Consider the following 23771-nt stretch of genomic DNA (forward strand, 5'->3'; position numbering starts at 1 on the left):
TGCACACCTCCACATGACCAGCCCAACGTCAGAGCATAAAGTGAGTATTGTGGAGCACGTGAAATGCCTCGCGCATAAGAAATGCCGGGCACGTTCCAAGCACTGTGCTTTTATTTAAGAAATTACATAGCCTACAGAGCTCGTTTTTCATGTTTTATGTTTAGGCCAGAGGTCTTCAGGCTTTATAAGGCCAAGGATAACTTGATAGATAGAGAGATGGAGCAGAGATCCCCTATATAAAAAAATGTGTGTTACATTTTAAGCCTGGCTTGTGAGTGTAGTACCTTGTGAATGAATTGACATACTTTATAGTAAATGTATTGCAAAACTGTTAAATGAAAGTCTTTCATTCATGTACATTCATTTTACTTTACTACTGGGAAGGAGCTTTAGGGCCCTATCATACACCTGGCGCAATGCGACGCAAGGCACAGCACAAGTGTGTTTGCTAGTTTCAGTCCGGCGCCATTCGCATTGTCCCGTCCAGTGCCACGTCGTTTGATTAGCAAATGCATTTGCACCCATTTGTGCGCCCATGGGCATGCCAGTCTAAAAAAGAGGTATGTTCAGGCGCATTGCTGGCGCATTGTTATTTTAAGGAGATAAAAATAGACTGCCCCATAGACCAACTCAAACCTGGTCTAAAGTCTAAAGTCAATGGCGCGATATGCTTTTGATATTTAAAGTACACACAGGGATGCGCATCATACAAACATGCCAAATATTAAAAACAAAAGGATTACAGTGTAAAATAATATTATTGTGTAGACTACATAAATATATAAATGTATTGATGGATAGTCAGTGTGTGTATAAGAATTAGGCTACCTATTTGCAATCCATTACTTAATGTCTTGTAAAGGGAAGAACTGCATATTTTTACAAAACAAATCCATTAATGAGACTTTTTAACTGTTGCTTCTGACTGAAAATGTGTCCTCTATCCACAATATTGCTTAATACTCTTATTTTTACGGCACCCATTCACTGCAGATTATCCATTGGTGAGCAAGTGATGTAATGCTAAATTTCTCCTAATCTGTTCTGATGCTATGTCACTATTAACTAAAAAGAAACAGAAAAAAAAGCTAACTTAACACTGTACACAGAGATTTTTCATTTCCTTCTCTTATTTTGTGTTTTTATTTAGAATCCATTAATAATGAGAGAATTGTGCAATCAGATTCAAGTGGGTGAAATCACATGTGCCTCATATGCTACAGATTACGTCTGAGCAGATGGAGAGAGAGCAACATGCATAGGGTATGCTTGGCACTCAACATTGTTAATGTAGTTACAGAGAGAGGCATACAGTCTCTCTCTGTCTTTCGTTCTCTGACTTTCTCTTTATCTGTCTGATTACATTGTGTCACTCACATGAGCCTAGTTAGATGTAAACCAGTATGCGACCAGTAAACCAGTATTTTTCCATGTCCTCTTGGGACAAAAGTTTTCATGTGTCTGAAAGCTATCTTGACTCTGGTGTGCATTGTCAGACTGATGGTATGTGAGAGAGCAATGCTGAAAATGTAAATATTATTGTCTAGAGCTGAATGTTGTTCATAGGAATGACCACGTTTACAGGTTCTAGCCTGTTCTTGAAATCAAAATACAGCATTTTAGATTAAATTAGTTCTAGTTTTCTTGGGTGATCAGTTTTGTTTGGGGATGCACTGGTATTACAATTCTCATTGATACAATAAGCTGATAATATTTTTTCAATTTAAAATTCTACATATTAAATTATTATACTATTTTGTCTAAATAAATGAAAAATTTATTATAATTTACAAGATGGATAATGAAATTTTTAAAATTAAATTACACTTAACAGCATTATTAAACTATTAGTGTTTTGCTAAATGTAGAAATAGAGTATATATCCAATATTGACCAATACCAAACCTGATACGGATATCATACTTATGAATTTAATTTGCTATTTTTTTATATTTAATGCAGTGGTGGGTCGTTATCGGCGTTAACTCGCTGCGTTAACGTGAGACTCTTATCGGGCGCTAAAAAAAAAATTGCCGTTAATCGATTCTCAAAGTTGGGTTGGGAGCTGGGTCTATACTAAGCAAGCTATGATGAATTTCATCTTGATATTTTATATAACCGACTGGCTGAGGCCAGCCTAAGAAGATGCTCAGGACAGTTGATGGGCCACTGCTGCGCATCGTCACGAAAGCTTATCTTTTTCACGTGTTTTTAAGCCTTACCGCTTGACGATTTAAACATTAAAGCATCTAAACACAAGTAGCGGAAAAACTGAACAGAGTAGCTGGTTACTCGAGATCGAGAGCCGCGTATCACGGACAGCGACACTGAACCGAGCTCTCTTCTGCGAAGTTCTCCTCGAAGTCCCTCCTGCACCTGAACGAACAAATACAAATCGCAGTTTGAACAAACAAAAAGTTGTGAAAGAGCCCAATTCAGTACAGCGGTGTTCTGGTGTTCAGGGCTCACGCAGAGAAAGGCGTCTCAAAACACTTGAACAGCGAATTTGCTTCTTTTTGCTCTTGTGCCGACAAATACATACAAAATATGTCAAAATGTCCACCTTGGAAATTTTGCTCGAAAAAACTGTCAGTTATTTCTTAAGTGAAAGTAAACAGTTTAGGAAAAAAATGGGATGAGTATTATATTGGATGTGTTCATCGTCTCTTAAAGTGACCGCGCCTAATTTAGCTCCTGGCTGCTGTGATGCTAATCCAAGAAAATGAAAATGAAAATCACTCACTGCTCTTGACTGAATTACTTTGTAGTTTTAACAGTCAAACCAAAAATTATTCAGACACCAGATATATTATTTTTTTATATATATAGCAAAACTGTAATAATGTGAGAAATGTTGAAGGTGTCTGAATAAATGTAGGTTTGATTGTATATTTCATTTTTACATTGAAGACTATACAGTGCTATTCTACATTTAATTATTTGGTTTCTGTACCTTGTCACCTACAAACTTGAAAAAAACTTAAACATTGTGTAAATAGCACAAATAAATAAAAATAAACCCTGCTCACGCCTGTTTCACACATCCTCCGTCTGCAGTGCGTATGCAGTCCATGTGCGTGACGTATGTGGTGCAGCACGGACTCGATGTGCTTCCACACAGGACGCGTTTGCAGTCCGCTACTGGGACTGCTGCAGACGCAATGCTCCTGGAACGCAACTGGAATCCGTTAACATGGGTGCGTAAAAAAATATGCAACGCATACGCACTGCAAATGGAGTATGTGTGAAACAGGCGTAAGGTTGTTTGCACCCTGTGCAATGTGGAATTAGTTTACACCTTTTTAAGCACTTTGTGATGCATTTTGGAAACAGGAGATGAGCCCCTTTTCTAATGCACCACCTAGCTTGATAAACCCCTTCTCAAAGACTTACTGTTTTTTCAATTTTATGTGGGTAACACACATATTCTGAATGCCTTCGGCAGAATTTGAATGAGCAATTTTAATCTAGATTATTCTAGATTAATTTAGATTAATTTCAAGATCACAGTGAGATGAATCTAAATTTAAAAAAATTATCTATGCCCACCACTAATTTAAAGTAGTGCTGTCAAATGATTAATCATGATTAACCGCATCCAAAATAAAAAATTTGTTTACATAATATATGTGTGTGTTCTGTGAATATTTATAATGTAAATATAAATACACACATGCATTTATATATTTAAGAAAAATATTTTCTAAATATATACTGTATCTGTGTGTATTTATTTTTAAATAAAAAAATATACACAGTACACACACACGTATATTATGTAAACAAAAACTTCCACGTTGGACTCGATTAATCATGATTAATCGCTTGACAGCACTGAAATATAAATATTCTTAAAAGTGCTAAATATCAGGTTATTTCACTGTTTGATGAATGAGCTCCTTTATTACATGGCTCTCTAGAATACTAGGTTCTGATTGGTCATTCACTGCATTCCACAGACAAATATGTTTCTGTAATGACTGTTAAACTGTATTAATTAACCACTTTTCCAGGCAACTGATCTTCTACACATATGTGTTAGTTTCACATATCTTGAATTTTCTTAAACTTGATTCAGTATTCCAAGTGCATTAATTTATTTATTTATTCAGATTATTTGTTTATTTGGTAAGTAGTCATATAATAAGCAAGAAAAATAATGTGTGTTACACCCATGCGAATCTGTGTTTATTTTGTTAATGACCTTCAAATTGAACATTATTTAAGTTAAAGTAATTGCTGTGTTTTCTGATTTTTTTTTCTTTCAGATCCCGATTCTAAAAGTGAAGAATGTGTGGGAAACAAGTATCAGCATTTGATTTCGGTCAAGGGCAATTCTATGCACACCAAAGAGAAGCTAGGTTAACCACTGTGTGAAATGCATTACTCTTAATAATAGTAATGTCAAGAGAAGTGAAGTTGCATTATACATATGAAATATTTTTTCAAACCTTTGGATCTGCATCTAAAAGTAGAAAATTGCTTGCAATCAGACAAATCTTGTGAGGTCCCCAAATTAAATTTTTCCTGGTCCCGTGCTTTGGATTTGGGTTGGAGTCTGTATCTCTGGTAATGGGCCTCACATGTTACAGATCCTGTGGCAGAACTCGAGTTCGACCCATTGGCAGATCAAATACTGCATGCTGGATCTATACACACTTTCTGAGCTGTTCATGTACATTCTGCATTAAACTTTTATTGAAAAGTATGAATACTGATTATTAGAAAATACAACTTGGAAACAAATGCAGTAGGAAATTAATGTGTCTAATTTATCCATAGTCACATGTTGGTCTTGTTCTAATTTCTGGTCCTATGATTATGATTCTGGATCAAAAAATATATATATATTCCCTTGTGATTAGTTAAATTTGCAATGCATTCACAGGCAAAAACATTATGTAAGTACACTGAAGACAAAAAATCTCTACTGATATGAGTGCCAGATATTCTTATATGGTAGGTTTTAAAATTTTTCTTCCCACAAATCTGATTGAAAGTTTTGCTTGCGTCTGATATTTAAACCCAGACACACCTACAAATTACAAAACATTTCATTAGGCATGACTAAACTATAATACTGAGTTGTAACCAATCAGAGCATTTGTGTGTGTTAGTGAGGTCAGGCATTTGGTTTACTTAAATGGAGAGGGCTGCTCTCTCATTCACACACTGCTAAAATCCAGGATCACTCTTCAGTTGAAAACAAGAGGACAACACAGAAATAACATGCATAGTAAAGACCAAATCTGGTAAGTTTTCTTTCCATTTTAAGGTTGAAAATAATCTTAGGATTGTGTGTATGAAGGAAAATAGTATACATAACTACTTTTTGTCAAAAATGTAAAAGTTTAGCTCTGTTTAATGTTGGATATTGTATGACATTTTATAGTATAGAACATGCTTTTGGTTAAGCAAAGGGATATTTGCCATTTTTATCAATAAAGCCAATATAATACTTTTTAATAGTCACAATAGACCAAATGGAACAGTCCACAATCTGCAGCAAATGAATTGATGTTTTAAATTCCACAATTTTCTCAAATTTATTTGAAATAGGGAGTCAGGCTTTTAGTTTAATAAAGATTTTTCTTTTCTCACCAGCCATGAGGACTATCAGAGAACTGCAGACTGGCTGCTGTCCCAGACACAACATAGACCCAAAGTAGCCATCATCTGCGGCTCTGGACTGGGAATGCTGGCAGATGCGCTCAAATGCCAAGACTCTTTCAAATACTCTGACATCCCTGGCTTTCCTCAGAGCACAGGTAAGATGCAGCTGAGAGCATGTAACAATGTGTTTGCATAAGTGGTTTTTGTTCATTTGCAAAAATCAAATCAAAGTATTAGCTGAAAATGTTAAATGCTGTTAGCATGTTACACTGTTAAATGTTTAGCCTGCAGAAAATCGAGGATTTTTGTATAGTGTGTTATGTTGTATTTAATGCTTGTGTGTGTTGTGTGTATTGAAACAGTGAAGGGTCATGCTGGAAGACTGGTTTTTGGAGAGCTCAAAGGGAAGACCTGCGTGTGCATGCAGGGCCGCTTCCACATGTATGAGGGGCACTCACTAAGCAAGGTTTGATCTTTTTAAAACAATGGCACTAAATGCTACACTTCTTTTCTGTAAATTATTATTCAAATTTATGCTGTAGATGTTTGATTGTTTTGTTCACCAAAGCTGTGTTTATTTGATCAAAAATACAGTAGAAACAGTAATATTCTGAAGTTTATTACAAATTGAAATAACTGTTTTTATGTTTTAATATGTTTGAACATTTATTTCTGTTATACATAACTGAATTTTCAGCAGCCATTACTCCATTCTTAATTATTCTAATATGCTGAATTGATGCTAAAGAAAAATGATCAATTATCAATGATAAAAGCAGTAATGATGCTTACTATTTTGGGGGAAAGAACATACTTTGTATACCTTTACTACCCCTTTAATCATTTTAATGTGAATAAAAGTACTCGGTAAAAACATCTTGACCCTAAACCTGGCAAGGTGTTTTTTGTTTTTTTTTACAATTTTCACTTCAGTTCATCTTGGTAAGTTTGCATCTTTCTTGAAAAAAAAATGTCTCATCAAGCTTTATCTGCATAATGGTTTGGGATAATACAAAATCTGTATCTTGGAAGTTTCATCACGTGTCACAAATGCATTCCAAAAGTGACTCCAAAACACTGCTCTATTCATGCTGTGTCATGCTGCAGTCTAGAATGATGATAGAATAAGGTGATTTTTTCTTTTTGGATGCCCGCACAGTATATTCACTCCATCCTGGTCATGCTGATTTGAGTCACATGCAGTAATCAGAGCACAATGAACCATTCAGTGAAACTTTTGAATGATTTATATAACACAGGGTTAGATTAAAATAGCTTATTGGCGGTATCCCTGTACAGTACACCCGCAAGCTTTTGAAAGTTCATTACAAAGGTACTGGATGTTGAAAATGGACTGACTGAATTTACACTTGTGTTCCTCAGGTCACTTTTCCAGTAAGAGTGTTCAAGCTCCTGGGAGTTGAAACCTTGATTGTCACTAATGCTGCAGGGTCATTAGCGGACACTTATAACTGTGGTGATATTATGATCATACGTGACCACATTAACTTCCCTGGACTTGCTGGACTGAACCCGCTCAGTGGCCCTAATGATGATAAGTGAGTATCAATGTACATGTTGAAGTGAGTTAAGAAAGCATTCATTCATTAGAATCACCAGTACAAGGAATGAAATCATTTATCTGTTGCTGTCAAGGTTTGGTCCTCGATTTCCACCCATGTCTGGGGTTTATGACAAAAGCCTACGGAAGATGGCGTTTGACATCTGTAAGAGCATGGGTGTCTCCCAGTATGTCCAAGAAGGCGTCTACTGCATGGTGGGAGGACCCAACTTTGAGAGTATAGCTGAGGCCCGCCTTCTGCACAAACTGGGAGTGGATGCAGTTGGTAAGCTTGCGTCTCGTTTAGGAAAATCAATGCAATTCGTTTCTAATCCAAATATCTAAATTGATTTTCAAAAAATTTAATTTTCACTTAACTTTGACTGAGGATGTAAATGAGCAACAACTTCACATGAAAATTGTCATAATTTAGCAGTTCCAAACATATATGAGTTTCCTTCTTCTGTTGAGCACAAAAGAAGCTATTTTAAAGAATGCTGAAAAACAAGTTGCTGGTAGCCGTTGACTTCCATAGTATGGAAATAAAATCATATGAAAGTCAATGGCTGCCAGAAATAATTTTTAAGGTTATTTCAGTGCCTGATGAATGAGCTCCTTTATTACATGGCTCTCTGGAATACTTGGTTCTGATTGGACAATCGCTGCATTCCACAGACTCATATTACTCTGTAATAAACTGTAAAACTGACCACTGTGACGGGCGTCTGATTTCCTGCACAGCTGTGTTAGTTTCACATATGTTATATCGCTTTGTGAAATTATAGATTTATATCATAGTCATAATAGAATTTTTGGTCACAGTTTATTTTAAGGGTCCAACTCTCACCATTAACAAACCATTAACTATGACTTTTGCCTTAATAAACTACTAATTTGCTGCTTATTAATAGTTAGTAACTTAGTTTTAAATTGAGGTAATGGGTAGGATTAGGATATGAAGAATATGTCCATGTAGAGTATGGACATGCAAAATATGTGCTTTATCAGTACTAATAAACAGCCAGTATGTTAATATTATGCATGCTAATAAGCAACTCGTTGAAGTGAGAATTGGTCCCTATACTAAAATATTACCAAATTATTCTATTGACATAATAGAATAATTTCTTTAACTTAAATCAGTATCACAAGTGCATGTATATTTGTAGTTGTTAAGTAGCCATAATAATAAGCCAGTAGGCCATTTTGGCCAAATCGCTTTGTAAATACACACCTGTGTATTGTATAGAAATAGTAAGTCATTTTATGCCTATGTCTAACTTTATGTCTAACTTGCCTTTAAAGGAATGAGTACTGCACCAGAAGTGTTGGTCGCCAGTCATTGTGGCATGAGGGTCTTCGGTCTCTCCCTCATCACTAACAAAGTGGTGAAAAGCTATGAGGACAATGAGTCTGTCAATCATGAAGCTGTGCTGGAAGTGAGCAAAATGCGTTCGGAGACGCTGCAGGCGCTCGTCACAGAGCTTATCAGCCGTATGGACATCAACAACAACACGGCGTGATGTCATCAACACTGGAACTGCCAATCAAAACCTTATCCAGGAAAATCTGCAGCTATACTATGATCATGTTTTTCATTACTTTATACTTTTCAATGCAGTTACAGAGCATCTGTTTCAATAACACATTTTAAATATTTAAATGTTAAGATTTTAAATATGATAGAAAATATGATCTAGTTTGATGGTGCCATAACAACAAATTTAAAACACTGGGCTATTCCATAGGTTATTCATTAAATGTTAGTCTTTTTTGTGCTTTTTTGAAGGCTGTATATACATTTGTATATTGGTGATTTCATAATATTAATCCCACCTTTATTTGGAATTATGCAGAAACAAAATGTATGCACTGCTGTTCATTGTACAAAATAATATAACTCCCAGTGTTAATATGTTGATGATAATGTTGGGAATCATTGTTATGCTATGTATAATACATTTTATATTTACTGTTCGCGTTGTAAATGTGCCATTAAATATAGACCGTTTTGTATAACCTTCTCTTCTATAAACATGCATCTTAATGCAGAAATATCAAGCAATTAAAGTATTTTGAAAACAAGTTTATTGTTACTCATTTCAATTACATCATAAACATATTTAATTTATGTATTTAGAGAGGTTTTAAAAAATAGACAATACAAACCCATTAAACAAACATTAATTTCCCAGTAATAACGTAAAAAGACATTAGGCCTAGTGTATATTTAAAGATGAAAGGAAAACATTTAATAATAACAAAAGTGGAATTTTGAGAAGAATTTGGAAATGACACAACTGAATTCTTTATACTCTACTCTCAATTTTGCTACTATCACATGGAATATATAGGGATTTATAGAAGTTCATAAAGAAATGCTCTTTACTGTTAGGCCACATAATGATAATAGTACAGCGCAGTTTTGCGCATGTTCAGTATGTCCACTAGATGGCAGCAGAAGTACGCTGTTCCCAGGCGTGTTTCTCCGGTTGCTATGACAAACTTGTTGAAACTGTCTGTCGACGGCTCTGAAGAAGTAAACAACATGTCAGGTCAAGATATGCATAACTTTAAATCCGTGGTATGACTAACTGTGTTATGGTAATGTACTGTAATGTTAATGTAGTGGTCTGGCATTTTTTGGCATAATGAAAAGGTTTGCAGTACACACCATATTTATTATTTAATGTATGAGTATTACTTTCTGTAAAGTAGACTAAAAACTTACAGATATTTTTCAAGGATTACAGAAAATGGGAGCGAAATACAAGACCTAAACCTCTGTTCTGGGAAACTCCTCATCGTAAAGCAGGCATATCACCTAACAAAGGAGAAATCCGACCATCTCCGACTGGAAAATCAGCTGTAAACATGGGTCTGTCTGGATCATAGCTTCTACTGTAGTGAGGCATATCTGTCTTCATGAATTATTTTGTAATCTCTGCTTTATGAACAGGAAGATCTCAATCTCATGTCCACAATGATTTAACAGCACTCCCCAAATTCCCTTCAAGAAGGACAGCTGAAAAAGTGGAACAGGACCAGGTCACCTCAAAGATGAAATACAACATCAAAGAACTAATGGTGTGTGCTATAAAGAAGGAAAGCAGACTTTAATAGTTCACTTGTGCGCAGTTTTGTGTATACGCCATGTCAACGGCTGCACTCTGTTGTAGATACTCATCAAATCCAGGAAAGAAACAATAAAAGACCTGGAGGAGCTCTGTGAACAGCTTCAAGAGAGGAACCTGCAGATGGCCAGAAGCATAATGGATACAGACAGAAGCTCATTCTCCAGAACCAATGAACTACTCGTCCAGGCAGAGCAAAAGAGGGTGAGCGAAACTGTATCAGATCTTTAGATCCTACTGTAAATATTGTGCACGAAAACTCAAACTTTATAAAAATTTAGCTTGTACTGAATATCAAACATGATCTTTTATGTTCTTTCTAGAGATCAACGGTAGCTTTGAAACGATGGAATGACAGTCTTATCAAAAATGCCAAAACAGAGCTGAGAGATAGAAAGGAAGCATCACAGACACTTCTCAGTGGTTAGTTTATAGTTTATAGTATAGTTTATAGTTCATCAACTAGTGTTCATCATTTTCAAATGCAATATGTAGACTACACAGTCAAAAATTTTTATATATTTTAGAATGTAATTTATTCTTGTGACAGCAAAGTCATTACTCCAGTTTTAAGTGTCACATGATCCTTCAGAAATCTTTTTAATATGCTGGTTTGGTGCTCAAGAAACACTGAAAATAAAACTTAAAAACAGTTTCTGCTTTATATTTTTGTGGAAACCATAATACAGGTTTTTTTTTCGTGATTCTTTGATAAATAGAAATTACAAATAACAGCATTTATTTGAAATAAAAATCTTTGGAAGTGTAATTGTCTTTTACCTTCTTTTTTGATCAATGCAATGCATCCTTGCTGAATAAAAGCATAATTTTATGATGATTATTATTATTATATCTAATTATACAGTACTGATCCCAGTACTGTAGCGTATATCAAAGCAGGTGCATAAAATCTAAAATCTAATCATAAAATTTACTGTAGAATGAGGCCCTCTTCTGTTCAAGCATGATAATGCCTCAGTGCACACAGAGAGGTCCACATGTTTGGGTATCCACATTATTTTGGCAGTATAGTGTTGTTTCTGCAATGGCTGTTAATGGTAAAGCAAAAACAAACAACCCCAAACTACAGCAACAAATTTCAGCTGACTTCATCTGATAAATGTAGGTTTGCAGAAGCAGTTGGATCTGTTAAAAGCGAAGGTGGTAGAGGCTCAAAAGGAGCTCCGCAGACTGAAGACGTATAAAGATATGGAGTTCCCAGTCAAGGCTTTGCAGATTGCAGACATGGAAAGAAAGCTGGACAGACTGAAACAGATGCAGCAGGTAAAATATGAACAGGACTTATTGCTGGATAACTGAGTGAAAAGTTATATCCAGGAAAATCCTTTATTTATTAAAAAACACATGTGGTTCCAGCTCGCATAAGAACACTTCAGTGTTCAATAACATTGTAGTGTATTTGCCCCCTTCATAACTAACAGAAAGAGCAAGAAGATTTGAATCTGTTTTTTAAGAAAGAAATGGTCAATTTGGAGAGACGCCAGTGCCAGAAAGAACAAGAAGTGCTGTCTGCTGTTGTTGAGGTAAAGAAGTTCTTCTGTGTTGATCTTTAGATTTATGTTATTTTAAATGGAGATCATTTTTTACTTAAGGAGCTTCATAAAAAAAATATGTTTGTGGTTTGTTTTTCAGAAACATGCTTCCCACATCCCTCCCATTGTCAAACTGATGGCCTCACAGAACGATACAATGAGGGAAGATATTCATAAACAGAAAAAAGTAGTTATTTTTTATTTAAAAATATACTTTAAAGTTTATTATTGATTATTAAAGTGGAATGAATCTTTTAAAATACATTTATTTGCATTTTTAAATTTAATTCGCTGTATATTTTTTTTAAGTTGGTAATGGAGATGGAGCGAAAGAATGAAGAGCTAAGGAAGTGCATCCAGGAACTGCAACTATCAAGACCAAAAAACATCAGGAGAGAGATCTTTCCAGATGTTTTCCTGAAATCAGACAAGTAAGTGGATGAGGACATTAAGTTATTGTGGCAAACAGCTTCTTTATCACAAACAGTTCTTATGTCCTCCATTAACACAAGAACATTGCCAAGCTCTTCAACTGAAGCATTCCCAAGTTATACAATAATTGCATCTCCAGAGAAACGTTCTCACAAAATTGGCCACTTGAAAGGAAGTTCAACAAACCCCTCGAAATGTCGAACAGTGTTAGTATGACCCCGACCCCTCCCATAAACAGATATAGAACAGCAACACTTAGAGAACTTCACTTTCAAGAGCCTTCTCTAACACACTGACAGCACACAGCCCATGAGAATTTAACTTCCACTATGAGATAAGATGCTCATTAAATGCACTGAGGAACAATTTAAAGAAATAGTTCACCCAAAAAATTTAGTCAATCATCATTCCAAACCTGTAAGACTTCCTTGCAAAAGAAGAAATTCTAAAGGAAGTAACAAATTATTTTGTCCCATTGAAGACAATAGGGTCCAAAAAACACAGAGACATTTTTCAAAACACCTTCCAGAACAAAATCATGGTTAGTTTCCTAAAAGCATCATTAGCCTATGGTTGCAATTTTCGTCATTACTAAAATATGAGTGTACAGTACAGTAGTCACTAGGATCTCCACCACTTTCATTTGATGTCATTAATAACACTCCTATGTTGTTGAAATAATGTGTGATCATATTGGTAATTAAAAGATGGCTGAATTTTACCAGGCAAATATGTATGATAAGAAACATGTTCACTAACCCATTAAGCTTTTTTGGAGATTGTAATGGAGCGTTGCAAATCAGATACTGTAAACTAGAGGGAAAAAATTACCCTATCTATTTTCAAACAAATGCTTGGTTTGGAAAAAGCATTGAGCTGTTGGAGATGGTGTTATATTACACAGTACTGGAAAAGACTCCAAAGGCCATCTTAAAGATAAATGAAGAACAAGAGATTGCTGTGCATTCATGGAATCCCTGGCATCCATTAAAGGTTAATGAAGGTTTCACATTTCCCAACAGTCATGGTGTTTTCCCAAAACACCATGTCATTTTCCTCTCCGTGACAATCGGTCATATCTCCAAAACTATCAGACACTTTATTCCAAGGTCCTAGGAGTGCATGCACAACCTCTTGCTGCCCATGGGAGCTGTTATTATCACAGATAAGATTTATTCATATGGACCTTCGGTCCTTAAGTGTTTTGCCCTAGGGGACAAAGAATGTGGAAAACAAGCAAAAAAAACATTTACTGTGTTCACATATCATGTCACACTGAGCACCAAGTTATAAAGGTTTCCATTAAATGGAGATAATGATAAACAGATCTGGGATTTCCTGCTTCGCTCATGACAGAGACGTGGCTTTAGTATCTGCAGATGTACTGAGCCCCAGCAGAGAAAGTTCTCATGTTTCCTGTCTTAAACAAACCGCCTCAGGCTGTGGTGACCGTGTTTAAGGGCAGATGTCCTGTGAGGAGTCCTCCTGATTTACATGGTCTTTACACCAAAAAAATGAAGATTCGGTCACCGTTTATTGTTCCAAACCTGTATTGAGTTTGTTCTGTTAAACACTAAATAAATATTTATTTTCCATTGTCCATAGTTTTGGACCCTATTGACATTCATTGTATGAGCAAAAAACATTCTTCTGAATATCTTCATTTGGTTTGCAGCAACATGAGGGAGAGTAAATGACTGAATTTTCCTTATTGGGTGAACTAACTCTTTAAGGTCATATAATGGCTTTATACAGTTACTGTCACTGTGTTTTCTGTATTTTAGGTGTACTCCAGATATGGACGTCCATCTTAATATACCCCAAGTGGATTTGCTCCATGTGTAGCCTTGTGCTTAAGGCATTACCTTTTTGAGTCTTCCCTTGAGCTGCTATATATTACTGATGAAAGTCAATGAAGCCACTTCATTCATTAAATCATTTTACTCAGTCAAACAATGGTACAAATCTTCTTTTCTTTATTTGTCTTTGCTTTCAGTGTGTTTTATATGCTTTATCGTCTCTTTATTTTCTAAAAACACAATATATTGTGTATATAATAATATATACACTCTAGTGCAAATGCCATAATTTACTGATCTGCTTTTAGACATGCAACTGCATACATGTCTTTTTGTGTTTCACAAACTAAGCCGCATATGTTAAATGACCACTTTTATTTGGTAAGTAGTAACAACATACCTCTTTAAAAGCCAGACTTTTTATATTATCATACCTAAAATAAACGGTTTTCTGTTTTAATAATTTTTCAAAATAGATTTTTTTCCTGTGCTGCCAAAAATGAATTTTCAGCAAACATTACTTCAGTCTTAAGTGTCACAATAAAATGAAGATTTCGAAAAAACATTTTTTATTATTTTCAGTGTTGAAAATAGTTGTGCTGCTTAATATTTTAGTGGGAACCAACCGTGATACTTTTTTTTTCAGGATTCTTTGATGAATAGAAAGTTCAAAAGAACAGCATTTATTTGAAATTGAAATATTTATAACAGTATACTGTAAATATCTTTACTGTAACTTCTGATCAGTTTATTGTATCCTTGCTGGATACAGTACTAAATAACTTTCAATCAATGAATCAATAAAAAATAATAAAAACAATATGTGTGTGTGTGTGTGTGTGTGTGTGTGTGTTTGTTTTTGTGAAAAGTGGGGACATCCCATAGGCGTAATGGTTTTTATACTGTACAAACTGTATATCCTATGGCCCTACACCAACCCTACACCTAACCCTAACCTTCACAGGAAACTTTGTGCATTTTTACTTTCTCAAAAAACTCATTCTGTATGGTTTATAAGCGTTTTGAAAAATGGGGACATGGGTTATGTCCTCATAAGTCACCCTCTCCTTGTAATGTAAGTGTCACTCATACCCATCTCATTATACAAAATTGTGTCCTGAAATGTCACAAAAACATGCGCACATATATTGTGTGTGTTTTCTGTGTGTATACTGTGTGTACCCATATATATGTTGTACATTTTTTAAAGACTGACATAAATCACCATTCAAAAGTTTAGGGGCAGTAAGATTTTTTTATTATTATTATAGTTTTTATTGATTGATCGATTGAAAGAAATGTATAGTACTTTATCCAGCAAAAATACAATAAACTGATCCGAAGTTACAGTAAAGACATTTACAGTGTATAATGTGATTATAATACAGGGTGTACTAAAAAAAAAAAAATCACAGTTTTTTCTATTGTTTGCAATGCACATAAAAATGCTATTGCAGCTTAAATTTTTGCAGTCCATATCCCCATGTCGGAGGACCACAATGTTAAAGTACCAGTCAGCAAGCAAATGTAATTTTAGTTAATGATACTTTAAAGTGTCAATCTTCCAATTATATGTGCTTCATTTTATGACTATATATGACTCTATTTACCTTGCAAATGAAGCATTTCAAAGCCATTTTGCAAACTGAAACAGAAGTTTTGTGACATTAATGTAATTGACCAAAGTGTGGGAACAAGTCTTGCTCTGTAAACAGTTATGGATTTCAGCACCCCAGTGTATGGGCGACTGGTTTGATTACTTTTGTTGTTTCATTTGGAAAATATTCAGCTGAGCCTCAGAGAATTACAAATTCCTGGTAAAAAAAAAAAAAAACTTAAACAACACAACAACAGTGAGATCTAAGCAGGGGATAAACCTTCTTTCCTCTGTTTGACTGTTGCAAGGATTCGGAGTTCTTTTTTTTCCACTCGGTGCTGGAATGCTTTTTCCAATAAATAAAACTTATTTTAGAAACAAAAATACTAAATGGATGCAATAAAATCGCAGCATTCGTTATATAATTGCATAAGCCCCGAGAAAAGAAACAGCTGTGGATGTTTGTCCAATAGAAAAATAAATGCAATGTGTGTGGTTTAGCATTGCATGACTTCCCAGTGATGACATCATTAAATCAAGATGCGCTTGACATCAAAGCAGCCGGACTAATGAGAACCTCCTGATAACATTATATCTCAGCTCAGCTTTAAGCAGGAAATGACAGACCACCGACGTCATGGGGATGGTGTGGGACGGTTCTAAGAGGCACATTATAACACTTCGTGGCCCATGATGATGTTGAAATACGCTCAACGAGGACCCAGGAGACTTACAGTTGAGGGCCTATTTGCTGAGCTGTGTTTATGGATCATGTGAGTAATATAAACAGAAAGCAAGTTTCTGAGTTGGCAACAGGAGCCCACCTGTGTTTAATCACAAAGACACGATACATGCAACTTCACCCCGATCCAACTCTGAGGGCTGACGGTCGAAGTCTACAAGTGTAAGGATGAACTGAGACGTCGCGCCTGGGACTGCTAAAACTTGCTTGTTGTGAGATAAAGGTGAGTGAAAGGTCACAGATGTGAACTTGCCTCTGTTTTTCCTTCCTTGCGCGCGGTGCGGGTGAGATGAGATGAGATGAGGCTGTGACAGACAGCGCGGGAGATTGAGGGAAATGCTTCATTCCGCTCTTTAATTTTTAAAGCGTCGTGGAACTCGCGGAGCTGTTGCTATGACTGTAGTATTTCCCTGCAGCCGGTAATACATCAAACTCCACAACTCGCAAGCAAACTGATTGGTTCGCTTTAAACATCATTCTGCGGCTTGATGAGAACATGTATGCTTTAAAACGTTCTTTTACGGACATGGTTGTGAGTAGAGTACACATAACTTTCTCAAGATGTTGTTGTAGTAATATGTCTGATTTGTTCAGCTGTTATGTTATTAATATATTAAATATAATAAAAATGCATGAATATACAGAGGACACCGGGGCTTGTTGTCACAAAGATTCCAGCAGCATGTCTATATATATATTTTTTTTAATCCAACACTGTATTAAGTATTATAGCTATTATTACAATGTAATAACTATTTAAAGTTATAAATATGTGCTGGATTTTTGTGTAGGCATGGCGAAATTGACTTAATAAATGAACAAATAACCAAATTAAATTCACTGGATTACAAAGTGTGACAACTAGCCCCAGTCTCTTCAGTGCTATACATATAGAACACTCAAAATAATTTCATGTAAACACTTATCAGTGCCTAATGTCCTTACAAAATATGTTAAGAAATCAGCAGAAAATTATTTAACTGGATAATAAAGGAGAAGCAGTCAATAACCTAAAAAAAGATGCACCTCAATATATATATATTAAATAAGCTCATACTGTTTGTTTTCCTATCACGTTTTTTTGTTCAGGCATACCTATGTTTTTAAGATGACACTCAACACACAGAAAGAAGGAAAGGAACCACTGAGGAGAAGAGCGAGTACTCCCATCCCCTCCTCTCGTCAAGGAGGCAAGGGAGTAAGAGACCCCTCTGCTGACCCCTATCACCCTCCGCTCGCCCAATCAGCCTCGTACCACCCCGGAGACAAGAGCATCCACTCACGGGTCAACTGGTCTTCAGACTCAGATTCGGACAGCTCTGGAGCCGAGTGTCTTTATCGTGTGGTTTTGTTGGGTGATCATGGCGTGGGGAAGTCAAGTCTTGCAAACATTTTTGCTGGAATACAAGAGAAGGATGCCCACAAACACATTGGAGGTATAAAATCCTTAATATATTATGGCTTTTCTGGATATTTGTTCATGTCTACGTTTCAGATCAGCTGAGTTGATTCAGATGATTATTTATGTTCGGTACTGTTTTACAGTAAATATAGCATTAATACACGACTGTAAAAACTCATGGCACTGTAGGGCCTAAAATAACCTTGACTAAACTGTTAGGTCTGCCTGATTGATTGCCCTCTCAAATTGTCACGTGTCAAGATTGATCCTGAAACATTAATTGTATGGTGATATTGAATAATACATCGGTCAAAGGAAACAGTACATAAACTACTTTTGACTTGCAGCTGTTATCTAGAACATTGTTGCCTGTTTTATTTCTTTAAGCACAGATTTTAAACTTTGCAGCAGTTTAAACATTATACTTTTATACTAAAAATGTAGAATCATTTCACTTTATAACCGGACAGCAAATGACTTATTTAAAGTCAGCACCATTGTGGTCTGTCTCATTTGTCCAGTCCTGTCCATCTTTGGTGTCCCAAAGGTGTGAGGCAGTCCATTTTGACTGACATGAAACTGGTCCATCAAAGACCTATGTATAAACCTCCCAGTTTAAATATTAAGCACACAGATTTGTGTGTCTCCCTAATGCACTGAACTATGCAAAATGCCTTTATCAAAGCAGTAAATGAGCTGCTTTGAAAGACAATCTGTTGACCTACATGTTGTTTTTTGTCTAACAGCATATGACCTTATGTCTCGGCTGTGTTGGCTTTGACCTGAGCAAAACACTGTCCTGTAAATAATCATGTCATTGACAGACTGATGTGTGTATATTGATTCTTGTATCAGTGGAGACATTAGTTGGCTACACTTCTGCATGCTTAATAAAATAAATGTTTTATAACATAAAATCTTCTTTACACATTTAGATGAATGATTTTATTGTTTTTTGGCAAATCTTCTACGCTTATGAACGGTTCATTAATATATAAATCATATTGTGAAATATTACTACAGTTTAAAATGTTTTCCAAGTTCATATATTTTAAAATGGAATATATTCCTGTGATGGTAAAGCTGAATTTTCAGCACCTGTCTACAGTGCCAGTCTTCAGAAATCATTCTAAAATTACAAATTACTTATTTACAAATTAACTTTAATGATAGATAGATAGATAGATAGATAGATAGATAGATAGATAGATAGATAGATAGATAGATAGATAGATAGATAGAATTTAAAAATGAATTATCATTAAAACCGTGTTTGATTATCGCGGTTTTAATAACTCGCTATTAAATCATGTCCAGCCAGCAACAGTCTGACGCAAGCGCAGCGCACAATGTTTTTTTGTTTTTTTTTTCAAGAAGGAATGCCGAGTCAGTGACTTTTCTATGCTTTTCTATGCTTCTACACTTTTCATTGTAAGGAAGGAAATGCCACAGAATTTAATCTTTCTTTAAATTAAGTGCATAGAGCTGCTTGTTTTATTAGTTGTTTGTTGATTATTAAATATAAAACTTGCTGAAATGTTTTCAGTGTGAGCATCAACTATTTTTGAACAATTTCATCTCGTTTCAACAAAACCGTGATAATATTGATAATCGTGATAATTTTAGTCACTATAATCGTGATATTAAATTTTCATACCATCCCATCCCTAATAGATAGATAGATAGATAGATAGATAGATAGATAGATACGTAGATAGATAGAAATACAGGGTAGAACAGGATTCTTTAATATCTCATAAGCGCACATAAGGTTACACATTTCACTCTTGCCATAACTTGATTAATAGTCAAACAAGAAATCATGTAATAATATAATTAATATCAGTATGAAGGATATGGCAACTCGGCATCCACTCCTTCAGTAGGGCATGTCAGTATTATATTTCAGATTTGGTCTTAACATTTAGATGTTAGCTGACATGAGGCATTGAAGTTGATTAAGAACACTGTTATTCTTTATCGTGAATTCACATGTTTCATGGCCAAGTTCGTCCTTTAGTGCTGTACATCTTGTAGAGGTCTTGAAAAGTGACAGAGTAAATGTGGAAAAATGAGACAAGGTCGGTATCAACCTAGACTGGAGCAAAGTGTGTTTTAACTTCTTGTCAAACTAGCTGCACGATCAGTTTATCAGACACAGCTCAGTGATCTTTCTACTCTTCCACTTCACGTGCATTTTTCACGCTTGTTATTGTAATAAAGCACTGTTCAAATGTATCACTGATTAAAAGCAGCAGAAATGTTGTTTTTTAACAGTTTGGTCAATTCTTGATAAAGAATAGGAAAAATACTTTAAAAATTACTTTAAAAAGCAATGATATTATAATTTCCTAATACATTGTGTGCACACTTAAATCTATAATTTCCAAGAAAAAATGTATATATTAAAAATATTATAATAAATTATGTTTTTGGGAAGTCTCATCAGGGGTAATTTATGTTGTTGTTGTTGTTGTTTTAGTTTTTAATGTAATATGTTTTTCTGTGTGGTGGATCACATATCTTTGATTTGCTGACAAAAGTTTTATTTAGTAATATGCAGTGAAATGCTTTTATAAACTTTTATAGCTAAAATACACATTTAAATAGTACATTATGCCAAATTACATGAATTTAAGAATAAGTCTATTTCTTTATTATTAAATCTTTATTGTGACTTTGTCTGCCACAGAACAAATAAAATGAAAGTAATTGTTAATGTCAATGCAGCAATTAAAAACACGAGCATATAGAATAGATGAGCTTAAGTTTTATTGATTTTATTTATTTATTGAAGTATTTTGAGTAAATTAAAAAGGACAAAGAATGAGTGTCAGTGTCATTGACCTAGCTGTTTGTATAGCAATGCTGTTTTGGATGTCAGATTGATGTCATTGGTGTTTTGCGCCCAATCAACTGAAAGTAGTGTGCATGTTTCTATAGAGGATACATATGAGAGAACCCTCACGGTCGATGGGGAGGAGACGACCCTAGTTGTGATGGACACATCGGAAACAGAAACACAGGTATTGCAAACAACATATATCAATGATTCAATATATTCGCCTCAGTAACCTACTCTTAAGGCAGCCACGAGTCTGTGCTTTGCAGACACAGTTATCACCTACAGGGCTATAATGCCCTTTATGCAGTGCTGTGGAAAAAACGTGGCCACTTGCTGCCAGTGGCTAAACTCCACTGAGCAATGCCCTGCAATGAGCAAGCAACATAGAGCTGGCCCCTGCTGCTGACCACACAGCCAAGTACACTGATCGCTCTGGGGCCTAATTACACCGCTATCGACGACTCTCCTCTGTGAGGTCTGTCTGGCAACAAGGCTTTTCTGGACTCAAGAATTGTTTACAGAGATAAATGATTCTGTACTTACAGATTACAGGGGGGAAACATCTTACAATGCACAACTTTTTTTTGTTTGTTTTTCATCTCTCAGTAAATGCATAATTGTTTAAGGGTATAGTTCGTCCTGAAACAAAAATCTGTCATTATTTAGTCACCCTCATGTCATTCCAAATCCAAACCTCCTACCTTTGACTTGCTTTCTTCTGTAAAACATCCTGGCCATTTTTTCCTTACATGAGGAATGAGGAGTATAAAATGACAACAAAGAGCAACATGAAAGTATAATAAGTGCCCTGGCTATTCAAAAAAAAAAAATGTTATTAAAATTTAAAGTAATTGTCTTCTATTGCAATATATTTGAAAAAATATAAAATGTATTACTGTGATGCAAAGCAAGATTTTCAGCATCATTACTCTAGTCTTTAGTGTCGCATGATCTTTCAGAAATCATTCTAATATGCTGATTTGGTGCTAAAGAAGGGTGTTATTATGATAAGAAGTTCTTATGTTCATTGAAAAAGTTATGCAGCTATTATTTTGGGGGGGGGCATATATGAACTTTTATAACATTTTTAATGTATATACTGTTATTTCGATCAATTTAATGCATCCTTGCTGAACAAAAGTATTTCAAGAAAGTACTGACCCCAAACCTTTAGCATTGTTAGTGTAGAAAATATGATGTGAGTAGCCTATTGACTACTATTAAGATACTTTTGTTTTTGAAGCTTGAAAGCCTTGTGTATGTTTTGAAAAAATATATATATTTTGAACTACATGAGGTTGCGTAAACAATGAACTTACATTTTTTGTAAAGTATTCCTTTAAATTGTTTAACCACTTTTTTGATTCCCAAGGTGGAAGATGAGAAGTGGGTGCAGGATTACTGCATGCAGGTGGGCAATGCTTACATCATCGTTTACTCCATCACGGACCGCAGCAGCTTTGAGAGCGCATCGGAGTTACGAATCCAGTTGCGTCGCATCCGGCAGGCGGAAAACATTCCCATCATCCTTGTGGGCAACAAAAGTGACTTAGTGCGATCTCGAGAGGTGGCAGTGGAAGGTGAGAGGAGTTTTGATTTGTATCATTCCCACAGACAGATCATAGTGGGATGTTATACACTACCATTAAAAGTTTGGTTTGGTATAAGGACATTTTTTTTAGAAAAGAATTTGAAGAAATTAATACTTTTAATAAGCAATTAAAATGATCAAAAATTACGTCTATAATTTTACAAATTATTTATATTTCAAATAAATTCATTTCTTTCTATTCATCAAAGAACCCTGAATAAATTGTATAACTGTTTCCAAACAAATGTGCCCAAAGCATCACAAGTGTTTTCACATAACAATAAAAAAAATGTTTCTTGATCACCAAATAAGCATATCAGAATGATTTTTGAAGGATCGTGTGACACTGAAGACTGGAGTAATTCAGCTTTGCCATCACAGGAAGGAATTACATTTTAATATACTGAAATATAAAAGTTCATTTAAATTCAATACTACTGTATTAGTGTATTATTAATACACTTCTCATCTGAGCATTAGAAACTTCTTTTAAAAACACTTCAAAATCTTACCCCAAACTTTTGATTGGTAGGGTACATCACAGTCTAACTCATGAATGCACAATTGTTTGACATGGTGCAGATGCATAAGCCTTCAAAGCCTTGTGACGGGTTTGGTTTTACACAATCCTGGTCTTCTGTGGCAGAGGGTCGGGCTTGTGCGGTGGTATTTGACTGCAAGTTCATAGAAACCTCTGCCTCTCTGCACCACAACGTTCACGAGCTCTTTGAGGGCATTGTGAGGCAGATCCGACTGCGGCAAGACAGCAAAGAGATCAATGAGCACAGACGCTCCATCTACAAGCGAAAAGAGAGCATCACCAAGAAAGCCAGACGCTTCCTAGATCGACTTGTAGCCAAGAACAACAAGAAGATGGCCCTGAAAGTGCGTTCCAAGTCCTGTCATGACCTTGCAGTGCTGTGAAGCCACAGATCACTCTCAGTCCTTCAGCTCTGGGTTTCTTAGGGGTTTTTATTTTTATTTTTTTTCTTAAGGCAAAAGAGGATTTGTCTTTCTGATAAGACTTCTTTTAAAATTGGACATTAATTCACATTTTTCACATTAACAACCTTTTTATTGACTCCCCTGCAGATCTTGAGGTTTTGCTCATTGTTCTTAATCTTATCCCATAGATCACATTTTTGATAGATGTTTGAATTAAATCAAAGGTTTATTACTATATATCACCAATTAAGTGGACTTTGTTTTATATTGAACATTTTATCGATGTTTGCCTTATTTGACAAACTGAGTAGGCAGTATAATTAATTAACAAGCAATATTTATTATTTATAGTTGTTTATATGTTTTCCTTAAAAATTATCATTTCACTTTTTTCACCAATTTTGTATGCACTGAAAGAATTAGCCATGAGAAAAGCACAGCCAAGTGGAAACGTTAAAGTAGAGAGAAAGCTAAAACCAATCTTTTTTTTCCTTACAAGTGTATTCTGTTAAAGCAAAAAATAAGATGAACGTCAATCATCATAAAAAAAAGGGCAT

The 23771-nt window shown here is 35.3% G+C and overlaps 3 protein-coding genes across 5 annotated transcripts; all 3 read left to right on the forward strand.

The window, feature by feature from the left end:
• Window positions 1-4838: 4838 nt before the first annotated feature.
• pnp4a (purine nucleoside phosphorylase 4a) lies at window positions 4839-9240 on the forward strand. Its single transcript, XM_059537450.1, has 6 exons — window positions 4839-5252; window positions 5605-5768; window positions 5976-6079; window positions 6997-7172; window positions 7270-7460; window positions 8480-9240. The coding sequence occupies exons 1-6, from the start codon at window positions 5230-5232 to the stop codon at window positions 8695-8697; spliced, it is 876 nt and encodes a 291-aa protein (XP_059393433.1). The 5' UTR covers window positions 4839-5229; the 3' UTR covers window positions 8698-9240.
• Window positions 9241-9700: 460 nt separating this feature from the next.
• On the forward strand, window positions 9701-14276 carry c44h20orf96 (chromosome 44 C20orf96 homolog). 3 transcript variants are annotated; one of them, XM_059537716.1, is made up of 10 exons: window positions 9701-9758; window positions 9920-10052; window positions 10170-10261; window positions 10354-10512; window positions 10632-10731; window positions 11435-11592; window positions 11751-11852; window positions 11962-12048; window positions 12171-12292; window positions 14078-14276. In XM_059537716.1, exons 1-10 carry the CDS (start codon window positions 9723-9725, stop codon window positions 14136-14138), a joined length of 1050 nt encoding a protein of 349 aa, XP_059393699.1. In that variant the 5' UTR covers window positions 9701-9722; the 3' UTR covers window positions 14139-14276. The 3 variants fall into 3 exon arrangements, with proteins under 3 accessions (XP_059393699.1, XP_059393702.1, XP_059393701.1); XM_059537719.1 differs by having other exon boundaries at window positions 11784-11852; XM_059537718.1 differs by having other exon boundaries at window positions 9707-9778.
• A 2034-nt stretch (window positions 14277-16310) lies between these two features.
• On the forward strand, window positions 16311-23321 carry rem1 (RAS (RAD and GEM)-like GTP-binding 1). Its single transcript, XM_059537926.1, has 5 exons — window positions 16311-16654; window positions 17521-17867; window positions 20777-20859; window positions 22051-22258; window positions 22916-23321. The coding sequence occupies exons 2-5, from the start codon at window positions 17540-17542 to the stop codon at window positions 23191-23193; spliced, it is 897 nt and encodes a 298-aa protein (XP_059393909.1). The 5' UTR covers window positions 16311-16654; window positions 17521-17539; the 3' UTR covers window positions 23194-23321.
• Window positions 23322-23771: the final 450 nt, after the last annotated feature.

Source organism: Carassius carassius, chromosome 44 (assembly GCF_963082965.1).
Source record: "Carassius carassius chromosome 44, fCarCar2.1, whole genome shotgun sequence".
NCBI lineage: Eukaryota > Metazoa > Chordata > Actinopteri > Cypriniformes > Cyprinidae > Carassius > Carassius carassius.